General features: G+C 42.5%; 1 protein-coding gene across 1 annotated transcript in view; it reads left to right on the top strand.

The window, feature by feature from the left end:
* Positions 1-19,318, top strand: part of wdr75 (WD repeat domain 75) — a 22,573-nt gene extending 3,255 nt beyond the window's left edge. Inside the window, exons 6-21 of the mRNA XM_047814615.1 lie at positions 171-241; positions 485-601; positions 2,259-2,347; positions 3,583-3,741; positions 5,820-5,879; positions 5,996-6,111; positions 7,666-7,841; positions 8,768-8,919; positions 10,288-10,468; positions 12,047-12,141; positions 12,374-12,469; positions 14,022-14,191; positions 14,365-14,424; positions 16,624-16,767; positions 16,901-16,989; positions 18,199-19,318. Of these exons, the coding sequence (XP_047670571.1) occupies positions 171-241; positions 485-601; positions 2,259-2,347; positions 3,583-3,741; positions 5,820-5,879; positions 5,996-6,111; positions 7,666-7,841; positions 8,768-8,919; positions 10,288-10,468; positions 12,047-12,141; positions 12,374-12,469; positions 14,022-14,191; positions 14,365-14,424; positions 16,624-16,767; positions 16,901-16,989; positions 18,199-18,412 (1,989 nt within the window). The 3' untranslated portion in view covers positions 18,413-19,318. The remainder of the gene's footprint in view (positions 1-170; positions 242-484; positions 602-2,258; positions 2,348-3,582; positions 3,742-5,819; positions 5,880-5,995; positions 6,112-7,665; positions 7,842-8,767; positions 8,920-10,287; positions 10,469-12,046; positions 12,142-12,373; positions 12,470-14,021; positions 14,192-14,364; positions 14,425-16,623; positions 16,768-16,900; positions 16,990-18,198) is intronic.
* Positions 19,319-20,356: the final 1,038 nt, after the last annotated feature.

Here is a 20,356-nt window from a genome sequence, read left to right as displayed (position 1 = left end):
AATACTCCACAAATCTTTAGTGATTAAGTTACATTTGTCTTCATTTTGTCCTGTTTTCTAGTTTAGGACTATAAGAGCTATAACTGTGTGTGTGTGTGTGTGTGTGTGTGTGTGTGTGTGTGTGTGTGTGTCTTTGTCTATTATATGTGTGTTTGTCTTTGTGTGTGCAGGGGGAATATCTGGCTGCCGTTAAGGGACTGCAGTTGCAGGTGTATTTCTTCAGGAAGCAGAAGACATTCAGGTAACACACACACACACAGTAAGCATGACACAGATACACACACACACACACACACACACACACACACACACAGAGTAATCATGACACAGCTGTTGTTGTAATGGAGTCAGTGAGGTTCAGGGTGTGCAGTAACAGACCCAGTGAGTAAATAAGTGCTGTGTCATGCCTCACTCGTGTTTCTGCTCCTGTTTAGCGTCTGGTTACAGATGTGCTCTAATCCACATTCATCCATCTTTAATACAGGTTTTCTCTGAAGGCCACGGATAAGAAAGGTGCCAGAAACGCCTTCACCTGTGTGGCCTGTCACCCTAAAGACGACTGCATCGCTACCGGACACGAAGACGGCAAAATCCGGCTCTGGTAAGAACGAGGAGTGTTTACACACACACACACACGCACTCTTACTCCAGCTTAAATATTAACACTAAATAATTATAATAATAATTAGTAATAATTAAAGCTCCAAGTAACCAGACTCTGTGAGCTGCACATTCTCCGATGTGCTACAGTTGATGCCTAAGCAGTCACAGGAAAGCAGAGCCATAACTTCAGGCTTCAGAATTAGGGCTGGGCGATACAGCCGAAAACTGTATCACGATATCAGTATTTTATATCTGTCGATATCAATAATTATTGATATTTTTTATGACCCATTTAAAATAAGTTTATTATAAAATTACATTTAAACATTTTTATTATAAACTTAACCTTCCTCTGATCAGAATCCCCTCAGTTATTAAGACAGAAATGTCAACAACCAGGAAACCTCAAATAATTATAATGTATTAATGAAGACTTAATTATTATCTCTTAACATTTAAGGTGCAAAATGAAAGAAAATGTAAATAATGCTTCATAAAGTGTTAAATATAAACAGAGAAACCTGAGAATTTAGTGCAAGGAAGTTCACTAGCTATAGCTATAATAAAGTGTGTAAAATCTGTGCAGTGTTTTGTAAACAGAAATAAAACTGAGGTAGACTGAGATACATCTGTAATATAAAACAAACCTGATACAGTTCAATTCAAGTTTATTTGTATTGCGCTTTTTGCAATTGACGTCATCACAGAGCAGCTTTACAGAACATAAACATAGAACAAAGGGTTAATATAAAGATTAATAAGGGGGTCACGGTGGCTTAGTGGTTAGCACGTTCGCCTCACACCTCCAGGGTTGGGGGTTCGATTCCCGCCTCCGCCTTGTGTGTGTGGAGTTTGCATGTTCTCCCCGTGCCTCGGGGGTTTCCTCCGGGTACTCCGGTTTCCTCCCCCGGTCCAAAGACATGCATGGTAGGTTGATTGGCATCTCTGGGAAATTGTCCATAGTGTGTGAGTGAATGAGAGTGTGTGTGTGTGTCCTGTGATGGGTTGGCACTCCGTCCAGGGTGTATCCTGCCTCGATGCCCGATGACGCCTGAGATAGGCACAGGCTCCCCGTGACCCGAGAAGTTCGGATAAGCGGTAGAAAATGAATGAATGAAAACCAAGATGACTGAAAAACTAACTGGCAGAAGTCGATCCCACAGGACGTGTTGAATTCATCTCGACCCTGAGATGTTGCTAATTAGCTTTTCAATTATGTCATGGCCAGGAACGATCTCCGAATTTAGACTCATGTTTGGCCTGGTGGTGGTGCTAGAGCGCTGACGGAACTCGGCCGGCCCAGATTTGTGCAGAACTTTCCTGAAAGCCTCCACAAGTGTGGAAGTAGAATGGGGAGGAAAAGAAGGGGGGTGAAATAGGAGGAAGGAAAAAGGTGACGAGTAATCAGACAGGTGGAATAAATTATTCAATTAATTTGGGAAAACATTGGAATCACAGAAGCATGACTTAAAATAGAGGAGGAATAAGATAGAGCTTTAAGCAGAGTAGAGAAACTGGAGAGAGAGATCAGGACGAGAGAGAGGAAACAGAAACCAGTGTTTAAAGAATCATCGTGTGCTTCGTGTTTGAGGACATTTAAATATACAAACTAATGTTTTTTTGGATTGAAAAGTGAATGTTTTCTCTGTTTACAGGAGAAACTTCAATCAGAAGAAGGAGTACACGTACTCCACTCAACACTGGCACCACGACGCCGTCAACACCTTGTGTTTCACACCGGAGGGTAAGCCACGCCCACTTCAGCTACACTAATCACTAAGGGGCTTTTTACCCCTGGTCACTTCCTGCGTTTTCTGTGATCAGATAGCTATCCGACGGTAAAAAGACCAGGTCTAAATGTCCTCCGAAACGTTTTGGAGACGATGAAACTGGACAGGTGTAAATGAATGTGGTTGTTCAAGCCACATACGTCAGCGCTATACTCCTCCCAAACGGAAGTACGTCACTCGCAGGTGACGCACGAGTCGTGCATCGCGCCAGAAACAAATAACATGGACGACACGCAGGCAATTATTGCTCTATGGAGCGATGAAAGCGTCCAATAAAAGCTTTGTAAAACATATAGAAACAAAAGTATATTTAAGCATACCAAATGTACAAAAGCGTGTTCCGTTTCAATTACCCCGAAAATGAGGTCAAATATATTAGCATTTTGGGCGGGAGTAGAAAGATCGGATCGATACCCGATTCGCCGAGACGCGTTTATGTGGCCTGATGTGAATGGAACAGTTTTAACAAATCAGATAGCTATCGGATCAGAGACAACACGTGAAGTGACCGGGTGTAAAAAGGCCCTAAAGCTCACATGGTGCGTTTTAATGCCAGAACCAGCTGCGTGAAGCGAGCGAGTCGCGTCAGACGTTTTCCCGATCCTGAAAACGAAGCCACGTGAAATGAGAACAAAGCTTGAAACGTCCAATCTCATAACCTTCAGTTAATTACGACTTTTCTGTAACATTTTTAATCTCAAATTAATCCACGGAATTTACAACGTTATTGGAAAACATGCTCGGTTACTGAGTTTAAAGTAAGGCGAGTTTATTTTCTGACCTACAGAGATGCTGGCGAGGGAAAGATCGTTAATAGCTATTATAATATAAATGAGAACAGGAACTGACTTGTTTGATGTTTCACAGCATCTAATATACTGAGATATACATAACTGTAAGTATAAAATGAGAATAAATAACAAATAAAACATCGTTGTTCGTTCATCAGTGCGGCGTAAGAGGAATAAATCACTTCAGTGATCTTGCTGAAGTAAATCACAAAATAATCAGCTTCACGGCCGCCGACTCTTCTCCTCGGCGCATTTAGACAGTCGACGTGTCGAAGAAGCTTCTGATATCGATCCAAAAATTTCACCCCAGAAATCATCGTTGGTAGAATCTTGATTTCGTTGTTGACCTGCTGGTTATTTCACTCCCTCGTATTCAAGCGTGGTTTCTTTCCTGTTAGGTACGCACCTGCTGAGCGGAGGGGTGGAGTCTGTGCTCGTCCAATGGCATTGCTCCGAGGTCAATAAGAAGGATTTCCTCCCTCGTCTGGGCGGAGCCATTTTTCACATCTCCGTGTCTGCGGACGGACAGACGTACAGCACGAGCCACTCGGACAACAGTACGAGACCCCGAACCCGTCCAGAAAAATTAGACGTGAAAAAACTAATAAAACAAAGTACATACGAGGATAGAAGGAAAAACTACTACTACTTTTGGGGACAGTGATGTTAGTGGATGACATTGTGATCTGTAGTGAGAGCAGAGAGCAGGTGGAGGAAGATCTGGAAAGGTGGAGGTCTGCTCTGGAAAGAAGAGGAATGAAAGGCAGATGTAGTGAGACAGAATACATGTGTGTGAAGGAGGGGGAGGGACGTAGAACGGTGGGGTTACAGGGGGGTGAAGTCAAGTGTTTGGGGTCAAATATCTAGTGTGACGGGAATGTGGAAAAGGGGTGAAGAGACGAGTGCAGGTTGGAGTGGGTGGAGAAGAGTGTCAGGAGTGTTGTGTGTGAGTGTTGTGTGTGTGACAGAAGAGTGTCAGGAGTGTTGTGTGTGTGTGTGACAGAAGAGTGTCAGGAGTGTTGTGTGTGAGTGTTGTGTGTGTGACAGAAGAGTGTCAGGAGTGTTGTGTGTGAGTGTTGTGTGTGTGAGTGTGACAGAAGAGTGTCAGGAGTGTTGTGTGTGAGTGTTGTGTGTGTGACAGAAGAGTGTCAGGAGTGTTGTGTGAGTGTTGTGTGTGAGTGTGACAGAAGAGTGTCAGGAGTGTTGTGTGTGAGTGTTGTGTGTGTGACAGAAGAGTGTCAGGAGTGTTGTGTGTGAGTGTTGTGTGTGTGAGTGTGACAGAAGAGTGTCAGGAGTGTTGTGTGTGAGTGTTGTGTGTGTGACAGAAGAGTGTCAGGAGTGTTGTGTGTGTGTGTGTGTGACAGAAGAGTGTCAGGAGTGTTGTGTGTGTGTGTGTGACAGAAGAGTGTCAGGAGTGTTGTGTGTGTGTGACAGAAGAGTGTCGGGAGTGTTTGTGTGTGTGTGTGTGTGTGACAGAAGAGTGTTGTGTGTGTGTGTGTGTGACAGAAGAGTGTTGTGTGTGTGTGTGTGTGTGACAGAAGAGTGTTGTGTGTGTGTGAGTGTGTGTGACAGAAGAGTGTTGTGTGTGTGTGTGAGACAGAAGAGTGTCGGGTGTGTGTGTGTGACAGAAGAGTGTCGGGAGTGTTGTGTGTGTGTGACAGAAGAGTGTCGGGAGTGTTGTGTGTGTGTGACAGAAGAGTGTCGGGAGTGTTGTGTGTGTGAGACAGAAGAGTGTTTTGTGTATGTGAGTGTTGTGTGTGTGTGTGAGTGTGTGTGACAGAAGAGTGTTGTGTGTGTGTGTGTGACAGAAGAGTGTCGGGAGTGTTGTGTGTGTGAGACAGAAGAGTGTTTTGTGTATGTGAGTGTTGTGTGTGTGTGTGAGTGTGTGTGACAGAAGAGTGTTGTGTGTGTGTGTGAGACAGAAGAGTGTCGGGAGTGTTGTGTGTGTGAGACAGAAGAGTGTTTTGTGTATGTGAGTGTTGTGTGTGTGTGAGTGTGTGTGACAGAAGAGTGTGAGCAAGAACCAAAGGAAAGGTGTAGAAGACAGTAGTGAGAGCATCTCTGCTGTATGGGTTAGAGACTGTAGCAGTGAGGTAAAGACATGAGGCAGAGATGGAGGTAGCAGAGATGAGGATGTTGAGGTTCTCTTTAGGAGTGACGAGGATGGACAGGATCAGGAACGAGCACATCAGAGGGACAGATCAGGTGTGCTGTTTTGGGGACAAGGACAGCGAGACTAGATTGAGATGGTTTGGACATGTAGAGATTAGGGAGACGGTTATATTGGTAGAAGGGTGTTGGAGATGGAGCTGCAGGTCAGAGGTCAAGAGGAAGGACAAAGAGGAGATATATGGATGTGTTAAATGAGGACATGAAGGTAACTGGTCGAGTCGAGGAATATGAGGAAAGAGTTAGGTGGAGACAGATGATTCACTGTGGAGACCCTTAACGGGAAAAGCCGAAAATAGATCATTAGTGCTTTTTAAAATGAATAAGAATGATTTATTTACATAAATCTTATTTAAAAAAAGAAGTTAAACGTATTATTCAGTTATATTTATCACCTTTAATCTTGTATTTGTCTCCTGTTTGCCTTCTCCCCGTTATCTCATTGTCTTTTCTATAATCTGTACAGAGATTACGATCATCCACTGCAGCTTCAAAGTATCAGCAGTAATCCAAGGCCTCGTCCACGGTACACACACACACACACACACACACAGACACACACACACACAGCCCTCATTACTTTACCATGACTCAGCAGATCTGTTGAGACTCTGTGTGTAACTGGAGATATTTCTCTTACAGGAGATGCCATTCACACGGAGCTGATGATTGACCCACGCAGCAAAGCGCTGGTGCTGAATGGAAAACCAGGCCAGCTTCAGTTTTACTCCCTACAGCGCGACAAGCAGCTCTACAGTGTACGTAGGAATATAACAAGTTATTTAGATCACAGAATCATTTAGGTCACAAAGAGTGCCATTTAGGGGGGCACGGTGGCTTAGTGGTTAGCACGTTCGCCTCACACCTCCAGGGTTGGGGGTTCGATTCCCACCTCCGCCTTGTGTGTGTGGAGTTTGCATGTTCTCCCCGTGCCTCGGGGGTTTCCTCCGGGTACTCCGGTTTCCTCCCCCGGTCCAAAGACATGCATGGTAGGTCGATTGGCATCTCTGGAAAATTGTCCGTAGTGTGTGTGTGTGAGTGAATGAGTGTGTGTGTGTGTGTCCTGTGATGGGTTGGCACCCCGTCCAGGGTGTATCCTGCCTCGATGCCCGATGACGCCTGAGATAGGCACAGGCTCCCCGTGACCCGAGAAGTTCAGATAAGCGGTAGAAGATGAGTGAGAGTGAGTGCTGTTTATGTGATGGATTAGACCACAGAGTGATATTTAGCCACAAAGGAGTGGTACCACAGAGGAGCCACGAGGGGAGTCGTTTAGGCCACGAGGGGAGTCGTTTAGGCCACGAGGGGAGTCGTTTAGGCCACGAGGGGAGTCGTTTAGGCTATATAGCAAGTTATTTAGTCCACACTTTAGTCCACCAAATAGCTCTTTCTGGCTGAATTAAGAGTCAATATAAAGTCAATTAGCCGTTTTCATTCAAAGCTGCATAAATTAACAGAACATGAACGTCTCTTTTTTAGTTCTTTTGTTCAGGGTTTTTTTCACGGTACATGTTCAAAAATTAGTTGAATCTTCTGCATGTGGAAACACGCTTATTGTTTTTGGACACTAACAGAGCCTCGCTGACTTGAAAAGAAAAAAAAAGTGGAAACCAAGAATATTGCACAACACAAAGGACCCTGAAAATAACAGCATGTTATTATTTAACGCGTGTGTGTGTGCGCGCGCGCGTGTGTGTGTGTGTGTGTGGCGCCCGATCACATGCTTCAGTCCGTGTTCTGCAGGTTTCCAGTGGAAAGGGGAATGTGCTGTAAGCATCTTTCACGTGAAATCACGAGTTCCAGAGATATTTTCTTTTTTTCTATACTTTTTTTTTCCCCCTTTATCTTTTTTTTTTATATTTTTTTTTAAACATAAAACAGCAAAGTCATGGCTCTGCAGAGCTTTGTGAGGATTAGAGTTATATAAAATCTGGGGAATGGAAAACCCCTTAAACTTCTCACACACAGCGTAGCCTTTAGACTCGAGTGTTTGTGTCGTTCTAATTCAGTTCGCTTCAACAGTGTAGATCGGTAACAGAAGACGGAGAAAGTACAAAGTAAATAGAGTTCAAATATATATAAAATTAAATAGCAATTAACCAGCTGAGACCAAACGTTTATAACCTTGGAGAACAAAACTCTTTAAATCTGGCTGCAGGTCCTTTGGCTTTTGGTTTATTTCAGATTTTGAGGTGTTTTCTTGTGAGATTCGCTAACATTTCATTTTTAAGGGTGACATTTCATAACATTTGATGACGCTGGTTGGAACAAGACAGGCTACATTTTTATACGTACGTATGTTTTCTTTTTAGCTCGACATCGTGCAGCAGGAGTACATCTACCAGGCAGGACTGGACCAGTTTGACGTCGTGAAGGCAGCATTTGATGCTCGTGGCTCCTGGTTGGCTACGGTTGAGGAGAGAAGCAGCAAAAACACCAATGTTGAGTTTTCACTTAAACTCTGGGGCTTCGACGAGACGGCACAAAGGTACAAGGTTAAAGTTCTGTACTTGCATGCCGAGGATATTTACAATTCTCTTAAAGGTGGGGTCTCCGTTGTTTGAAAGCCAATGTTGACATTTTAAATCACCAAAACAAACACGCCCCTAACCCAATCGGGTCCCACCCTTGTATCGATAGCTCCGCCCACACATACATACGTAACTCAGGCAACTAACAGAAAGAAATGTGTCTATCATAGCTGAAGTGAAGAACAATACGATTGTAGATAAACAAACAAGCAAAAATGCCACACAAGCATAATGATGTAAAGGACAAAGGCATATATTAGTTCTGTGTAACAAAGCAAAACCAACGTTACTCACCTATCGAGAAGGAAAAAAGCGCCTCGGCGTCTTAAGTAAAGTCGGCCACATATTCACAGGTTGGAGTTTCCCGAGTCAATAACTCCTGAGCTAAACGCTGTTACTACACAAAATGCGGTTGTAGCTGCCTCTCTACATTACTACGATAGAAAAGAGGTGTTATTTGTGTAGTAACAGCGTTTAGCTCAGGAGTTATTGACTCGGGAAACTCCAACCTGTTAATATGTGGCCAACTTCCTGCTCCTTCAGTTCTCTCCAGCGCTGGAAAGCTGGTCCTATATTAACACGTCCTTATCGTAAGTCTTTCTTCGCTTTCTTTCTTTATTTTTATCCTCCATGTCAATGTTAAAACCGCTTTCTGCTAATGTCACACATGCGCACTGAACACTTTCTCCGCTCATATTGACAAAACCCGCCCCTTTCTGCTCATTGGCTACACGTTAGTTTTGATTTTTGCTTTGTTTGTCGGCCCGACTCAGTTTTCTGAAGCATTTCTCAAACAACGGAGACCCCACCTTTAACTTCCCAGCCAGACATATTTCCCTGTACAAACAATTTTTTTTTTTGTACCTTTTCTCGTCCTTCTCAGCTTTGAGCTGAACACCACCATAACAGCTGCCCACAATGACAGGATTACAGCCCTGTGCTTCAGCCCTGCCACAGAGACCACCATGCTGGTGACCACCGCCAAAGACGGACAGTTTAAAGTCTGGCTGCTCGGGTCAGACTCGGACACGCAGAGTGAGTTCCACCTTCTACATCCTCCATTAGAGTATAAACCACATCTGTGTTTAATAAAGAGCTCCACAGTGAAAGACTTTGCTGTGTAACGATCGTTATATAGTCGTTATTTTTTGTCTTTACTTGGATCTAAACTCTTGTTAATTTGACAAGTGGTAAGTGTTAGGAATTAAAACCTTATGCCTTTTAAATGTTTTTAATTGATATACCAATCGTTAAGGTACACGTGTGTTCGACTGAGTTCCAAACAACTCGCGGCGTTTAAGAATTAGAAGCTAATATTCATCCGGGCGTATCGATCGATCGATTGAGGAGCGTTAAATATTTATTCCAATAACAAATAATTATATAGGAAAATTAACATAGATGAGAGTTATATAAATATCGAAATGTCTTGTAATCTTGGAAGAACTTTAAATGCCGAAAGAAAGAAAATATTAGTCTTACATAAGAAACGTCATAAATGCTGAGAGAGTGAATAAAATTTTATATATAAAAGTTAAAAAAAAGGTGATGAGAAACTATCAAAAAGCAAACGGCAAGATAATATAAAGATTTAAGTTGTTAAGTGGAAATAATGAGATCTTAATAATAAAGAGGTTGTATAAGTAAATAAAATAGACCATGAGATGATCTGTGAAAGATTTTTGTGCAAATTATACGTGGTTGTTAAGAAATAACGGAAGACAAAAATGCGTTGTCGTTTAGGCCGCCGGGCAGAGTCGCTTTAGGCCGCCGGGCAGAGTCGCTTTAGGCCGCCGGGCAGAGTCGCTTTAGGCCGCCGGGCAGAGTCGCTTTAGGCCGCCGGGCAGAGTCGCTTTAGGCCGCCGGGCAGAGTCGCTTTAGGCCGCCGGGCAGAGTCGCTTTAGGCCGCCGGGCAGAGTCGCTTTAGGCCGCCGGGCAGAGTCGCTTTGTACAAAAGGAGCCTATTCAGGCAAGGTGGCGTGATTTTAGGCATTCAAAGCATCACTGTGTTTCTCTCCTTTAGTAAGAGTTACTAAAGGGTAATATTTATTTTGATCGTGCTAGTTGTGCTACCTGTTCTTTTGTTTTTTTTAAGCTTCGGGAAATTCAACCCTGGCCATGATGGTTGAAGTCCAAATGAGAATGAGGGCTTCTTCACTTCCTCTGCTTTCTTTCTTTAAGAATAGAACAGCAATAAAAGTCGCCTTTGTTTTAACCACACTGGCTGGTGAACATCAGTCACAGATCTCAGAGTAAATAAAGAGAAAATCTCCCTGAGGAACTATTAGATTTCCCAGAAGAATGTATAGAGGGAAGTAAACGAGCAGGGCAGGGTTTTGTTTTTTTCCAAGCTGGAATTGTTCCTAACGTCTCCTGCCCGGTTTCTTCCTGTTCTTTCCTCAGAGGAACAGGCCTGCTGGTCATGTGACTTTGTAGGCAGCTACCATGGCCTGCGTCCCAACAACTGCTGTTTCTCAGCCGACGGCTCTCTGCTGGCCGTGAGCTTTGGCGAGGTGGTGACTGTCTGGAGCGTGGACACCTGGGGGATTTTGACCACGCTGTGCCAACCTCCAGGGGCCATCAGGTGGGGCCACCAGTTAAAACACGTCACTTTCACGGTATCCGAACGGATTTGTAAGAGTTTTAGTACATTTCTACAGAGAAAAATACGGATGTTTAGTTATCAGAGTGATGGTGAGTTTATTTACAGTATTTTCCGCACCATAAGGCGCACCGCATTATAAGGCGCATGCTAAAACATACGGTCTACAAAAAAGGTAACAGAAGCAAAACAGTGAGTTTAGTTGAACTTTATTCTACTATTTAACAACACACACATTATTTTTTTAATCAATCTTCTCCCACAAATCCATCAAAGTAATCATCTACTGTGTCTTCTTAACTTGGCGCAGTACATTTTCATGCTTCCTCCACTTCCCGAGCCATAGATACATTGATGTTGAATCCTTTCAGCTGCTCTATTCCCATTTACAACCACGTAACTGATAGCCTGTAGTTTGAATTGTGCCTCGTAAGCATTTGATTTTTATTAGCGGATGGCAAACCAACTTAAGGTGCATTTACCGCCACCTACTGGACTGGAGTGTGGAGCGCATAATGGTTAGGAAGAAACAAATGTTGTTTTGCAACATACCGGTAGTATACCTACCGGAGGCGTGGCGAAGGTAAGCGTACGTACTGTACGTATTACGTAATGTCCTCTGATCGGTTTATCGCTGCCAGCGTACGTAGTGTATGTATTCCCTGTGTAAGCGGGAAACGGTCCGACAGTCAATCAAGCGGAGCGCTTACCAAAGTCGCACAACAACATTTTTACAGATTTTTGGAACGGTCGATCTTTGAGAAAATTTAAGGCTTTTAGGTGCGGAAAATACTGTAGTTTGTATTATTTTATATAACAGATCGTAAAAATCCGAAATCATAACATTTTTAATAAAGATTTATGGATTTAGCGCGTTAGTTAGTTCAGGACTTTGGTCAGTGTAACAGTTGCACGTGTTCTCCTCATTGATCGTTTGGTCAGTTGTGAAGACTTCTGGACATCCCTGATTTTAACCCTGTCTAAAGGTCCAAAGCTGATTGAATTTCAATAAGTTTTTATTGAAGTTGGCTGAATCTAGCGATCCGATTAGCCTTGAAGAAGGGCGCACTGGCGGGTTTATTTACTAACGAGGAACGCCGAGGGAAGCTGATGTAACTTCGATGGGTTATCGTTTAATCGCTTTGTCATTTGGGGATTTTTAGACCTCTAGGTTAGCTAAATAAAGGATCGACAACACCGAGTAGCTGTCAGCTGTTAACCCCTTTGTGGCAATTTATGATAAGCGTAAGTTAGTTAGCGTTCGTTCTTATTTAAAAAACGCATATTGTACGAATGTGTGTTCTCTTGCTTCTGCAGCCACATGATGCTCAACACGCTGAAGTTCGGAAATGTTTGTTACTTCGCTTACAGTAACACATTTCTACCAGCAGGGTCACAGGAAGCATACGTTACAAAATGTGCCATAAGGCGGGAAATCTTAAGAAGGTCAAACAACCGGTATTTAGGGAAAGGTTGCTACGAATCGTGATCGGCAGTGAACATGGATGTGATGGAGATTAAATTATTAAATGCTCATCTCTGAATGCTTTCATCCTCCAGGGATCTCTGCTTTGGGCGTCTAAACTGTTCCAAGTACTTGCTCAGCACCACCACAAAAAATTTGCTGTGCTGCTGGAACCTTCTCACCAGCTCACGTTAGTATTTTGTGTGTTTAAGAGTGTGTGTGTGTGTCTGTGTGTCTGTGTGTCTGTGTGTGTCTGTGTGTCTGTGTGTGTGTGTGTGAAAGGCCAGTGGGACACCTGTCTCAACAAACCTGACTTTGAGCAGGACTTTGATCAGTAAAGTATTTGCGGAGTGTGTGTGTGTGTGTGTGTGTGTGTGTATGTCTGGTCAGCTGTATTGACTGACCGTGCTGTTTCCTCACAGTGGAATGGACCACGTCAATGGATGTGTGTATGCTGCGGTCAGACCCTCTGTCTGAAAATGTGGCTGCATTCTGCCATCACTCTGGAAACACTGACTGTAAGTATATAAACACAGGAGTGAGGAGTGTGTTCTCATTCATCAGCACTATTCTCTCCACCTCTCACCTGAGGAACATCTTAAATAAAGAATCTGATCTAGCCTGTAGTCTGGAAGTTATAGTTAGCCTTTCTTGGTCTGTTTTAGACCTGTGCACTTAAACTTTTTGTTTTTGGGTTTTATGGGGTAGTGGCATTAGGGTTTATGGGGGAGCAGGATTACTGTTTTATGGGGGAGCAGGATTACTGTTTTATGGGGGAGCAGGATTAGGGTTTTATGGGGGAGCAGGATTAGGGTTTTATGGGGGAGCAGGATTAGGGTTTATGGGGGAGCAGGATTAGGGTTTTATGGGGGAGCAGGATTAGGGTTTGTGGGGGGGGCAGGATTAGGGTTTATAGGGGAGCAGGATTAGGGTTTATGTGGGTTTGTGAGGAAGTCGGGGTGGTGTATGGCAGCGGTCGGGCAACCCGCAGCTCCGGAGCCGCAAGTGGCTCATTCATCCCTCTGCTGCGGCTCCCTGTAGATTTGGAAAATAAAAATTTAATTCAAATGTATTTTTATTTTAGTTTGTTAGTTTAAAAAAATGAAATTCTAAGATTAAGATTGATGTTCTTGTAACATTAAAATAAGCCGTGTTTTCTTCATTTTAGATGTCAAATGGGTTTTTGTGGCTCTGTGTTTTTTTTCTGTGGGAAACCGGTCCAAATGGCTCTCTGAGTGCTTAAGGTCGCCGACACCTTGGTGTAGGGGGAAGTGTTGTTGGGTTATGAGGAAACGAAAACAGTGTCAGTGAAGCAAGATTGGGGGTAGTGGGGAAGCAGGATTTCTGCCTCCACCTAGTGTGTGTGTGGAGTTTGCATGTTCTCCCCGTGCCTCGGGGGTTTCCTCCGGGTACTCCGGTTTCCTCCCCCGATCCAAAGACATGCATGGTAGGTTGATTGGCATCTCTGGAAAATTGTCCGTAGTGTGTGAGTGAATGAGAGTGTGTGTGTGCCCTGTGATGTGTTGGCACTCCGTCCAGGGTGTATCCTGCCTCGATGCCCGATGACACCTGAGATAGGCACAGGCTCCCCGTGACCCGAGAAGTTCGGATAAGCGGTAGAAGATGAATGAATGAATGAATGAATGAAATGATCTGGGATTGGGGTTATGGGGAAACAAGAACAGGGGATTTGGGTAGTGGGCTTGGGGATCTGTGGAAGTAAGATTGGAATAACTGGGAAGCAAAAGTGGAGGGTAAGGGAAGCAGAACTGGGGTTATAAGGCTTGAGGTTGTGAGGAAGAGGGATTGGGTTTATGGAGAAGTATCAGATTGGGAGTATGAGGAAGTAAGAATTGGGGTTACAAGAAAGGGATTGAGGTTATGGGGAAATTTAGGAACCATTAGGACTGGGAAGAGGTTAAGGAAAGAGGAAACTGGGCCCTCGGTGTAACCTGGGGTTATTGATGCAGGGCCAGTGGTTTTTAGGGTTTGGGGATTAGGACCAGGGGTAGTAAATGTGGGCTAAAGGTGGATAGAACACTATACTAACTCGGTGTCTTCTCTGTGCAGTGTTTGTTTTCAAACCCAGTGAGCCGAGGCCCCTGTTCACCCAAAAGGCCGTGTGCTCAGGAAAAGTTCAGCGCTCTGCGTTCGCTCCAAGAGACGAGCCGCTGGATAGCTGTGACGAGAGGACACAGTGGCTCAACAGATCTCGCCTCTACTTCCTCACAGAGAACATGGTACATGTTTTAAACTTTTTTTATTTGTTCCATATGGGATTATCCAACAGTTGACATTTCACTCTCTGCAAAAACACTTCATTTCCTCCACCAATTTACTGTAATAGTAATATTTAAGTTCAGTTGTGTGGAGCAATCGAGCGTATACCGACCTCACCTTGATTTATTCACAGGACTTACTGACCTTCAGCACCAGAACAGAGGATGAGCGGATCCTGAGCTCGAGGAAACAGGTCAGCGTTTTATCAACACACTCCATGAGTCCTGCTTTTCAGATAACCTCTAAAGACCTAGTTATCTCATGTGCCCTCAGTATCGTGGTGTGTAAAGGAAAAGCTGGTGGTTAGCTAAGAAGTTTTGAACATTTGTCTTGCGCAAATTTCTCAAATCTTTAAAATACATTTTAAAGTATTTGAATTCATTTCATACTTGGTGCAGTGTTTACATTCATTCTTATATAAATATGATTCGGTATTCGAATTCATTTGGATATTTGATTCAGTTTGTTTTATTTGAATATTTGATTCAGAATTCAAATTCATTTGGTGCTGTTTTCAGATTCATTCTAAATGAATTTTTAATGTTCAATTCTGTTTTATTTCATTTGGATATTTCTTTCAGTATTTTAATTCATTTGAATATTTGATTCAGTATTTCAGTTCATTTCATTATTTGGCACAGTGTTCACGTTCATTATGTCGCTTTGTAGAAGCCAATGTTCTGTTTTCCTATTTGAGCTTAGATAAAAGTTTAGTCAATAGTAACTCCTTGCACCAAATTCGGATATGTTATAGACTCTGGTCTGAAGTTTATTGCTGTTACTTTTCTAAGCGATCCGAGTACCGGTACTTCCGGTACTGGGTCTCAAAGTGGCCTTTTTTCCCTTAGACTCTCATTATAAATTTTGGAGGTTTATAACTCTGCGAGCTTCCGAACTGTCTACACCAAACTGGGCCAGCTCCTTTAGGGTGATACTCTGAACAAAGTTTATATTGGTGTACCGAATGACCTTCCGGTTGTCCCGCAGCCCCGCCCCCAAAACAGGCAAAATCAAAAAACTTTTTACAACATGGACATGTGACATATCAAAACACTCAGAACAATGAGGGGAACTTCCTCACGGGTATTGTGATGATGGCACTCGACAACACGTGACGTCACGTGCAGCCCTGCCCCCAAAATAAGCAAAATCAAAAATTAGCACAACATGGACATGTCATATATCAAAACACTCAGCCCAATCAGGGGAACTGCCTCACATGTATTCTGGTGATGTCACGTGAAAATCAATAATTAGCACAACATGGACATGTGACCCAGCAAAACATAGCATAATGGGAGGAACTTCCTCAAGAGTATTCGGATGATGTCACATGCCCGTCTCCACTTGCCTCCAAATGTTTTGGCACCCTATCTTTCTGTTTACTTGCCTTCAAAAGTAACACTGACACTTACGCCCACTCGCCTCCAAAAAGCAACGGCATTTGCGAATACTTGCATCGTCAAAGCCAACATCACAATTTGTTGCGACGAAATTTACAAATCTAGTTCTAAATTAATTTAAATATTTAATTCCTTGTTTTATTTCGTTTGAATAATTTATTGCATTTTGTTTCATTTGAACATTTGATTCACGCGAACTTGTCTGAATGTTTTTCAGCATTCACATTCATTCAAAAGTTTATTATCCTACAGTTTTATACTAAAGATACAGAAGTTAGGATTTTTTTTCTTGTTTGTTTGTTTTTTTTACAGAGATTTGAAATATGTTTGTAAATTATATTGAAGAATCTCTGGGCCTTTTTACACCTGATCCGATAGCTATCTGATTTGTTTAAACTGTTCCATTTACATCAGGCCACATAAATGCGTCTTTTGTTGAATCGGGTATCGATCCGATCTTTCTACTCCCGCCCAAAATGCTAATATTTTACCTCATTTCTGGGGTAATTGAAATGGAACATGCTTTGGTGTATGCGGTTTTCAGAACGCGATCAAAAAGAAGACAGAAAAACTCGTTACGGCGGTTATGCTACAAAAAAAACATCGTTTACTGTTTGCTGCATTTTTACTGGAGGCAGCAGCGCGTTTTAAGACCCGACGAGACGCCTGGGTGAAAGATCACCTGCGAGTGACGTACTTCCGTTTGGGAGGAGTATAGTGCTGACGTATGTGGCTCGAACAACCACATTCATTTACACCTGTCCAGTTTCATCTGTAACGCATCCCAGACCACCTCCTGAAGGGGTTTGTACCGTCGGATAGCTATGTGATCACAGAAAACGCAGGAAGTGACCAGGTGTAAAAAGCCCCTAAAGGTCTTGATCGATTCACTGTTTGGGCAAATAAAGTGAGTCGGTCATCAGATCTGTAACTTTGCAATCTGTTTTTTGCTTGTGTTGATTTTTAATTAGTGTAATTGTGTCCTGTAGCTGCTGGTTGATGACAGTGTGGCAGTCACACCGTTTTACCTTTTACTGGGGAAACACAACTCGGCACAGGAGAAGAAAGACTCGGCTTCCAGTCAGACTCCTGATAGAGCTCAGCTTCCTCAGGGATCAGTCGCCATGAAAGAGGTCAGATGAACACCGGTCGTATTTTATCCCCTTGTGTTTCTCCACCATCTAAGTTGTGTTTTGCATTAATTGATGTTTGTGTGTTTCTCCTGACTTGCTCTGTGTTTTGTCGTTGCTGATCCGACGTCTGTAGTTACTGCACACTCCAGCTCACGTGCTTCCTGCAGCCTCGGTCCTCTGCTCGATGTTCGTCAAATCTCTGCTCATCTCCAACGGGAGCAGGTACGTCATCCTTCCGTTCCTCCTCACCGTGATGGAGTAGCTGCTGAGTCATGACCTTTTTTCTTTCTTTCTTTTTTTTTTTTTTAATATCTAAATAATAACAAGATAAAAACATTTGTGACCGTCGTGATGGTGAAATTCTCGACCCGATCTTTGTAAGATATCTACCCACAGAACTGTCGTCGGAAGTTATTGTTTGAATTGAAGGCAGAATAGAATTTCAATGCGTTCAAGCTTTAATTCTGTTTCATTTTATTTATTTATTTATTTATTTATTTATTTTTTAACATATATAATCAATTAACATGTGCAACATTCTAGATTAGTGAATTCAGAACAAGTTTAAAGTTTAAATCTTTTAGTTTAGTCACCTCATATAAATTACTTGAAAGAAACCTAAATCCAGGAATTTAAATGAAACTCGGTCTATCAAAAGTAATGGCGCCCTGTACAAGGAGGACGTGGCTGAGTTGCGTTATTGGATGATTTTAGTCTAAAGCCCTATTCGGACGGGATTAGTTTTACGTGGGGACGTGGAGTAATGCGATTTTACCTCAGGACGTCTGTAATATTAATTGGTCAATTCGCACGGGACAAGACATCTCAGTAAAACTATCAGAAGTGGGAGAAGTAACTCTTTACGCACCACAGTAACCTCCTTGTCGTATGACGTTGCTTCCTGTTATCACGTGCGCAAACAGACAACTTGACTTTTAAACAGGAAATGACGGAATTTTACCGTACATATTTACAGCGGGTCTATTCGGACGGGATCAGTATTACCTGAGGTAATTTTTCCGGACCTTTTTACAGAAGGTAAAAGTCGCCGTAATCTTTACTGACATTGTCCATAATGATTACCGAGATGGCACATTCGGACGGGACTAAAATCACAGAGAAGCTCTGGTAATAATTACTTTACCCCCCACGTCCCCACGTAGAACTAATCCAGTCCGAATAGTGCTTAAGACACACTGATGAGATGTTTATTAAACCACATCAATTTTATTGTATTTCACTTTTAACAACGGATATCGTCTCAAAGCAGCTTTTCAGAAATATTTTTTAAAAATTCAGATTTATCCCGAACGAGCAACCCTGAACAGATCAATCCGAGTCGAATCTTCTCCGTTTTAAGCTCTTCGGTGCCTTTAAGGTGTTTTGTCTTCTCGCCCGAACGCACTTTAACGCATCAATGTTTTCATACAGAAATGAGAAGGAGCCTCTCGAACAGGAAGTAGAGAGCGAAAAGGAGGAAGACGAATCAGATGAGGAAATGAAAACAATCGATCGTCAGCAAGAAATCCGATCTCTAGGTTCCGTCCTGGAGCCGAAACCGCAGCTCTCCAAAACGGAGGAAAGGGAAGTGAAGAGTGTGAGAGAGACTGACTTCAGCTGGATGTCGAATTATGTCAACTCATAGTTGAACACCAACCATCACAACACACACACACACACACACACACACTATGGTTCTAAAGGTAATAATGAAAAATGTTGCATAGGTCATGTTTATTCTGTATAAAACATTTGTGCCGTCTGTTTGAATTTTGTAAATGTTTTATTTTGAAGTTATGAATCTAGTCGGGATTCGGAGCAGTAACGGGTAACGATGCCGTCTCACAGCACCAGGATTCAATCCAGAGCTCGGTTTAACATCTCTGAAGTTTTACACGCTCTCTGTGTCCACATCCGGGTTCTCGGGTTTCCTCCCATAAATCCCCAATTTCCTCCGAAATCTGATTTTAAAAATGAATCTTGCGTGCAAAATGTTCAGAGTCAACGCTGTTCCAGCCGATCGTCATACACACAATGTTACTGTATGCATTTAGACTGAATATTGATGACAGTAGAATTTTGTACATGTGATTATTTTTAAATGGAGTTTTTTAACATTTTGCCGTTCATCCATTAAAAAAAACTTGATTCACAGTTTTAAAATAAAGCATCAAAATCATTTTCAAATCCAAACAGCACGGACGTCATCTAACACAAGATGGCAATCATTTTCAGATGATGGTAAATGTGGATTTGAAGCTGAGGGAAACCGCAGCTGGTTTATTAGCTTGTTTTATCCACGTAGATGTTACCGTAAATTGTAAAGGAACAAAGGAGGACATTGTACAAAACGGTCTGGTTTATGTGGATTGTATCAATGTGTTTGGAGATGTTTGAGAAAGCTGTGTCTGTTTTTTGTATTTCAGAATTAGCCATAAACACATTTGTATTGCCTGTAATTTTATTTAAAAAAAAAAAAAAAAGTTTTTTGGAACCAAAAATGTTTTACTTCTTTCAAACTCCAGTTTCATAAACACTCACATTTTCTGAGTATTGTTTAGAGTAACGTTTCTGCTTCTCAGCAGCACATACAACACGACATGTAACACGAGTGATGGAATTATGGCTCGATAAGTGAGTCAGATTATTTGGCTCAGCTCACTGTTTTGGATCAATGCCACTTTTTTTTTTAACAGGACATGTGATGTAATGACTCTCGAATGATTTGTTTTTTCTTTAAATGTTCCTGGAAATCTTCGTCATTAAGATTAGTTGCATTGCATTCCGTTCGATCTACGTACTTAAATGATTCGGAATCTACGTACTTAAATGATTCGGAATCTACGTACTTGAATGGTTCGGAATCCGTATTATTAGTTTTAATGTACGCTTCGACAGGGAAATTATTGCCGGTTAATGATGCCCAAAAAAACTGGACTACATGAGAATACAGAGCACGTAAAAGGTGGAAGTGTTTACTGTGTGTATATAGTGTGTGATTACTTTACATCACGAGGTAGGTAAAATGTGCAAGCAGAAATTAGTATCAGTGGTTTGGTGGTTGCTCAAAAGTGCACATAATTATTGCATAGAGATCAAATATTACACAGCGAGAGTGAAAGCCACATTAAGACCAATGACTGGTGAGGAAGAGGAAGGGAAAGAAACTATGAATGTTTTAGCATTTGCCAGAGAGGACGAGATTGAGCAGGATGTGTTCAGGGTGGAAATTAACCCGTTTTTTTTATTGCCCATTTCCTACTTCTGGATGAATCCAGACTCTGGAGGGAGAGGTGGTTGGTGCTGATCCAGTTTCCTGTCCTGCCGATCTTTTGTAGTCTGAATATATCTTGTTTGGTGCAGAGCCAAACCAGACAGTTATGGATAGACTCAAGCATTCGTGTGCAGAATTGCAACAGTTCCTCAGGCAGGTTCTAGTTCCTCCTTTACTGTATTGCCCCTCTGACCAAGACTATGTTAGCCTTCCTTTCCAAGATCTGCCAAATAGTGATTCAGTGACTGTCAAGAAGTGGGGGGGGGGGGGGGGATGGTTGTGGTTTAAGGTTCTTTCTGAACTCCACCACTTTGT

This window comes from Tachysurus fulvidraco, chromosome 6, assembly GCF_022655615.1.
Source record: "Tachysurus fulvidraco isolate hzauxx_2018 chromosome 6, HZAU_PFXX_2.0, whole genome shotgun sequence".
NCBI classification, from domain to species: domain Eukaryota; kingdom Metazoa; phylum Chordata; class Actinopteri; order Siluriformes; family Bagridae; genus Tachysurus; species Tachysurus fulvidraco.
This window is presented reverse-complemented; position numbering and strand designations above follow the sequence as displayed.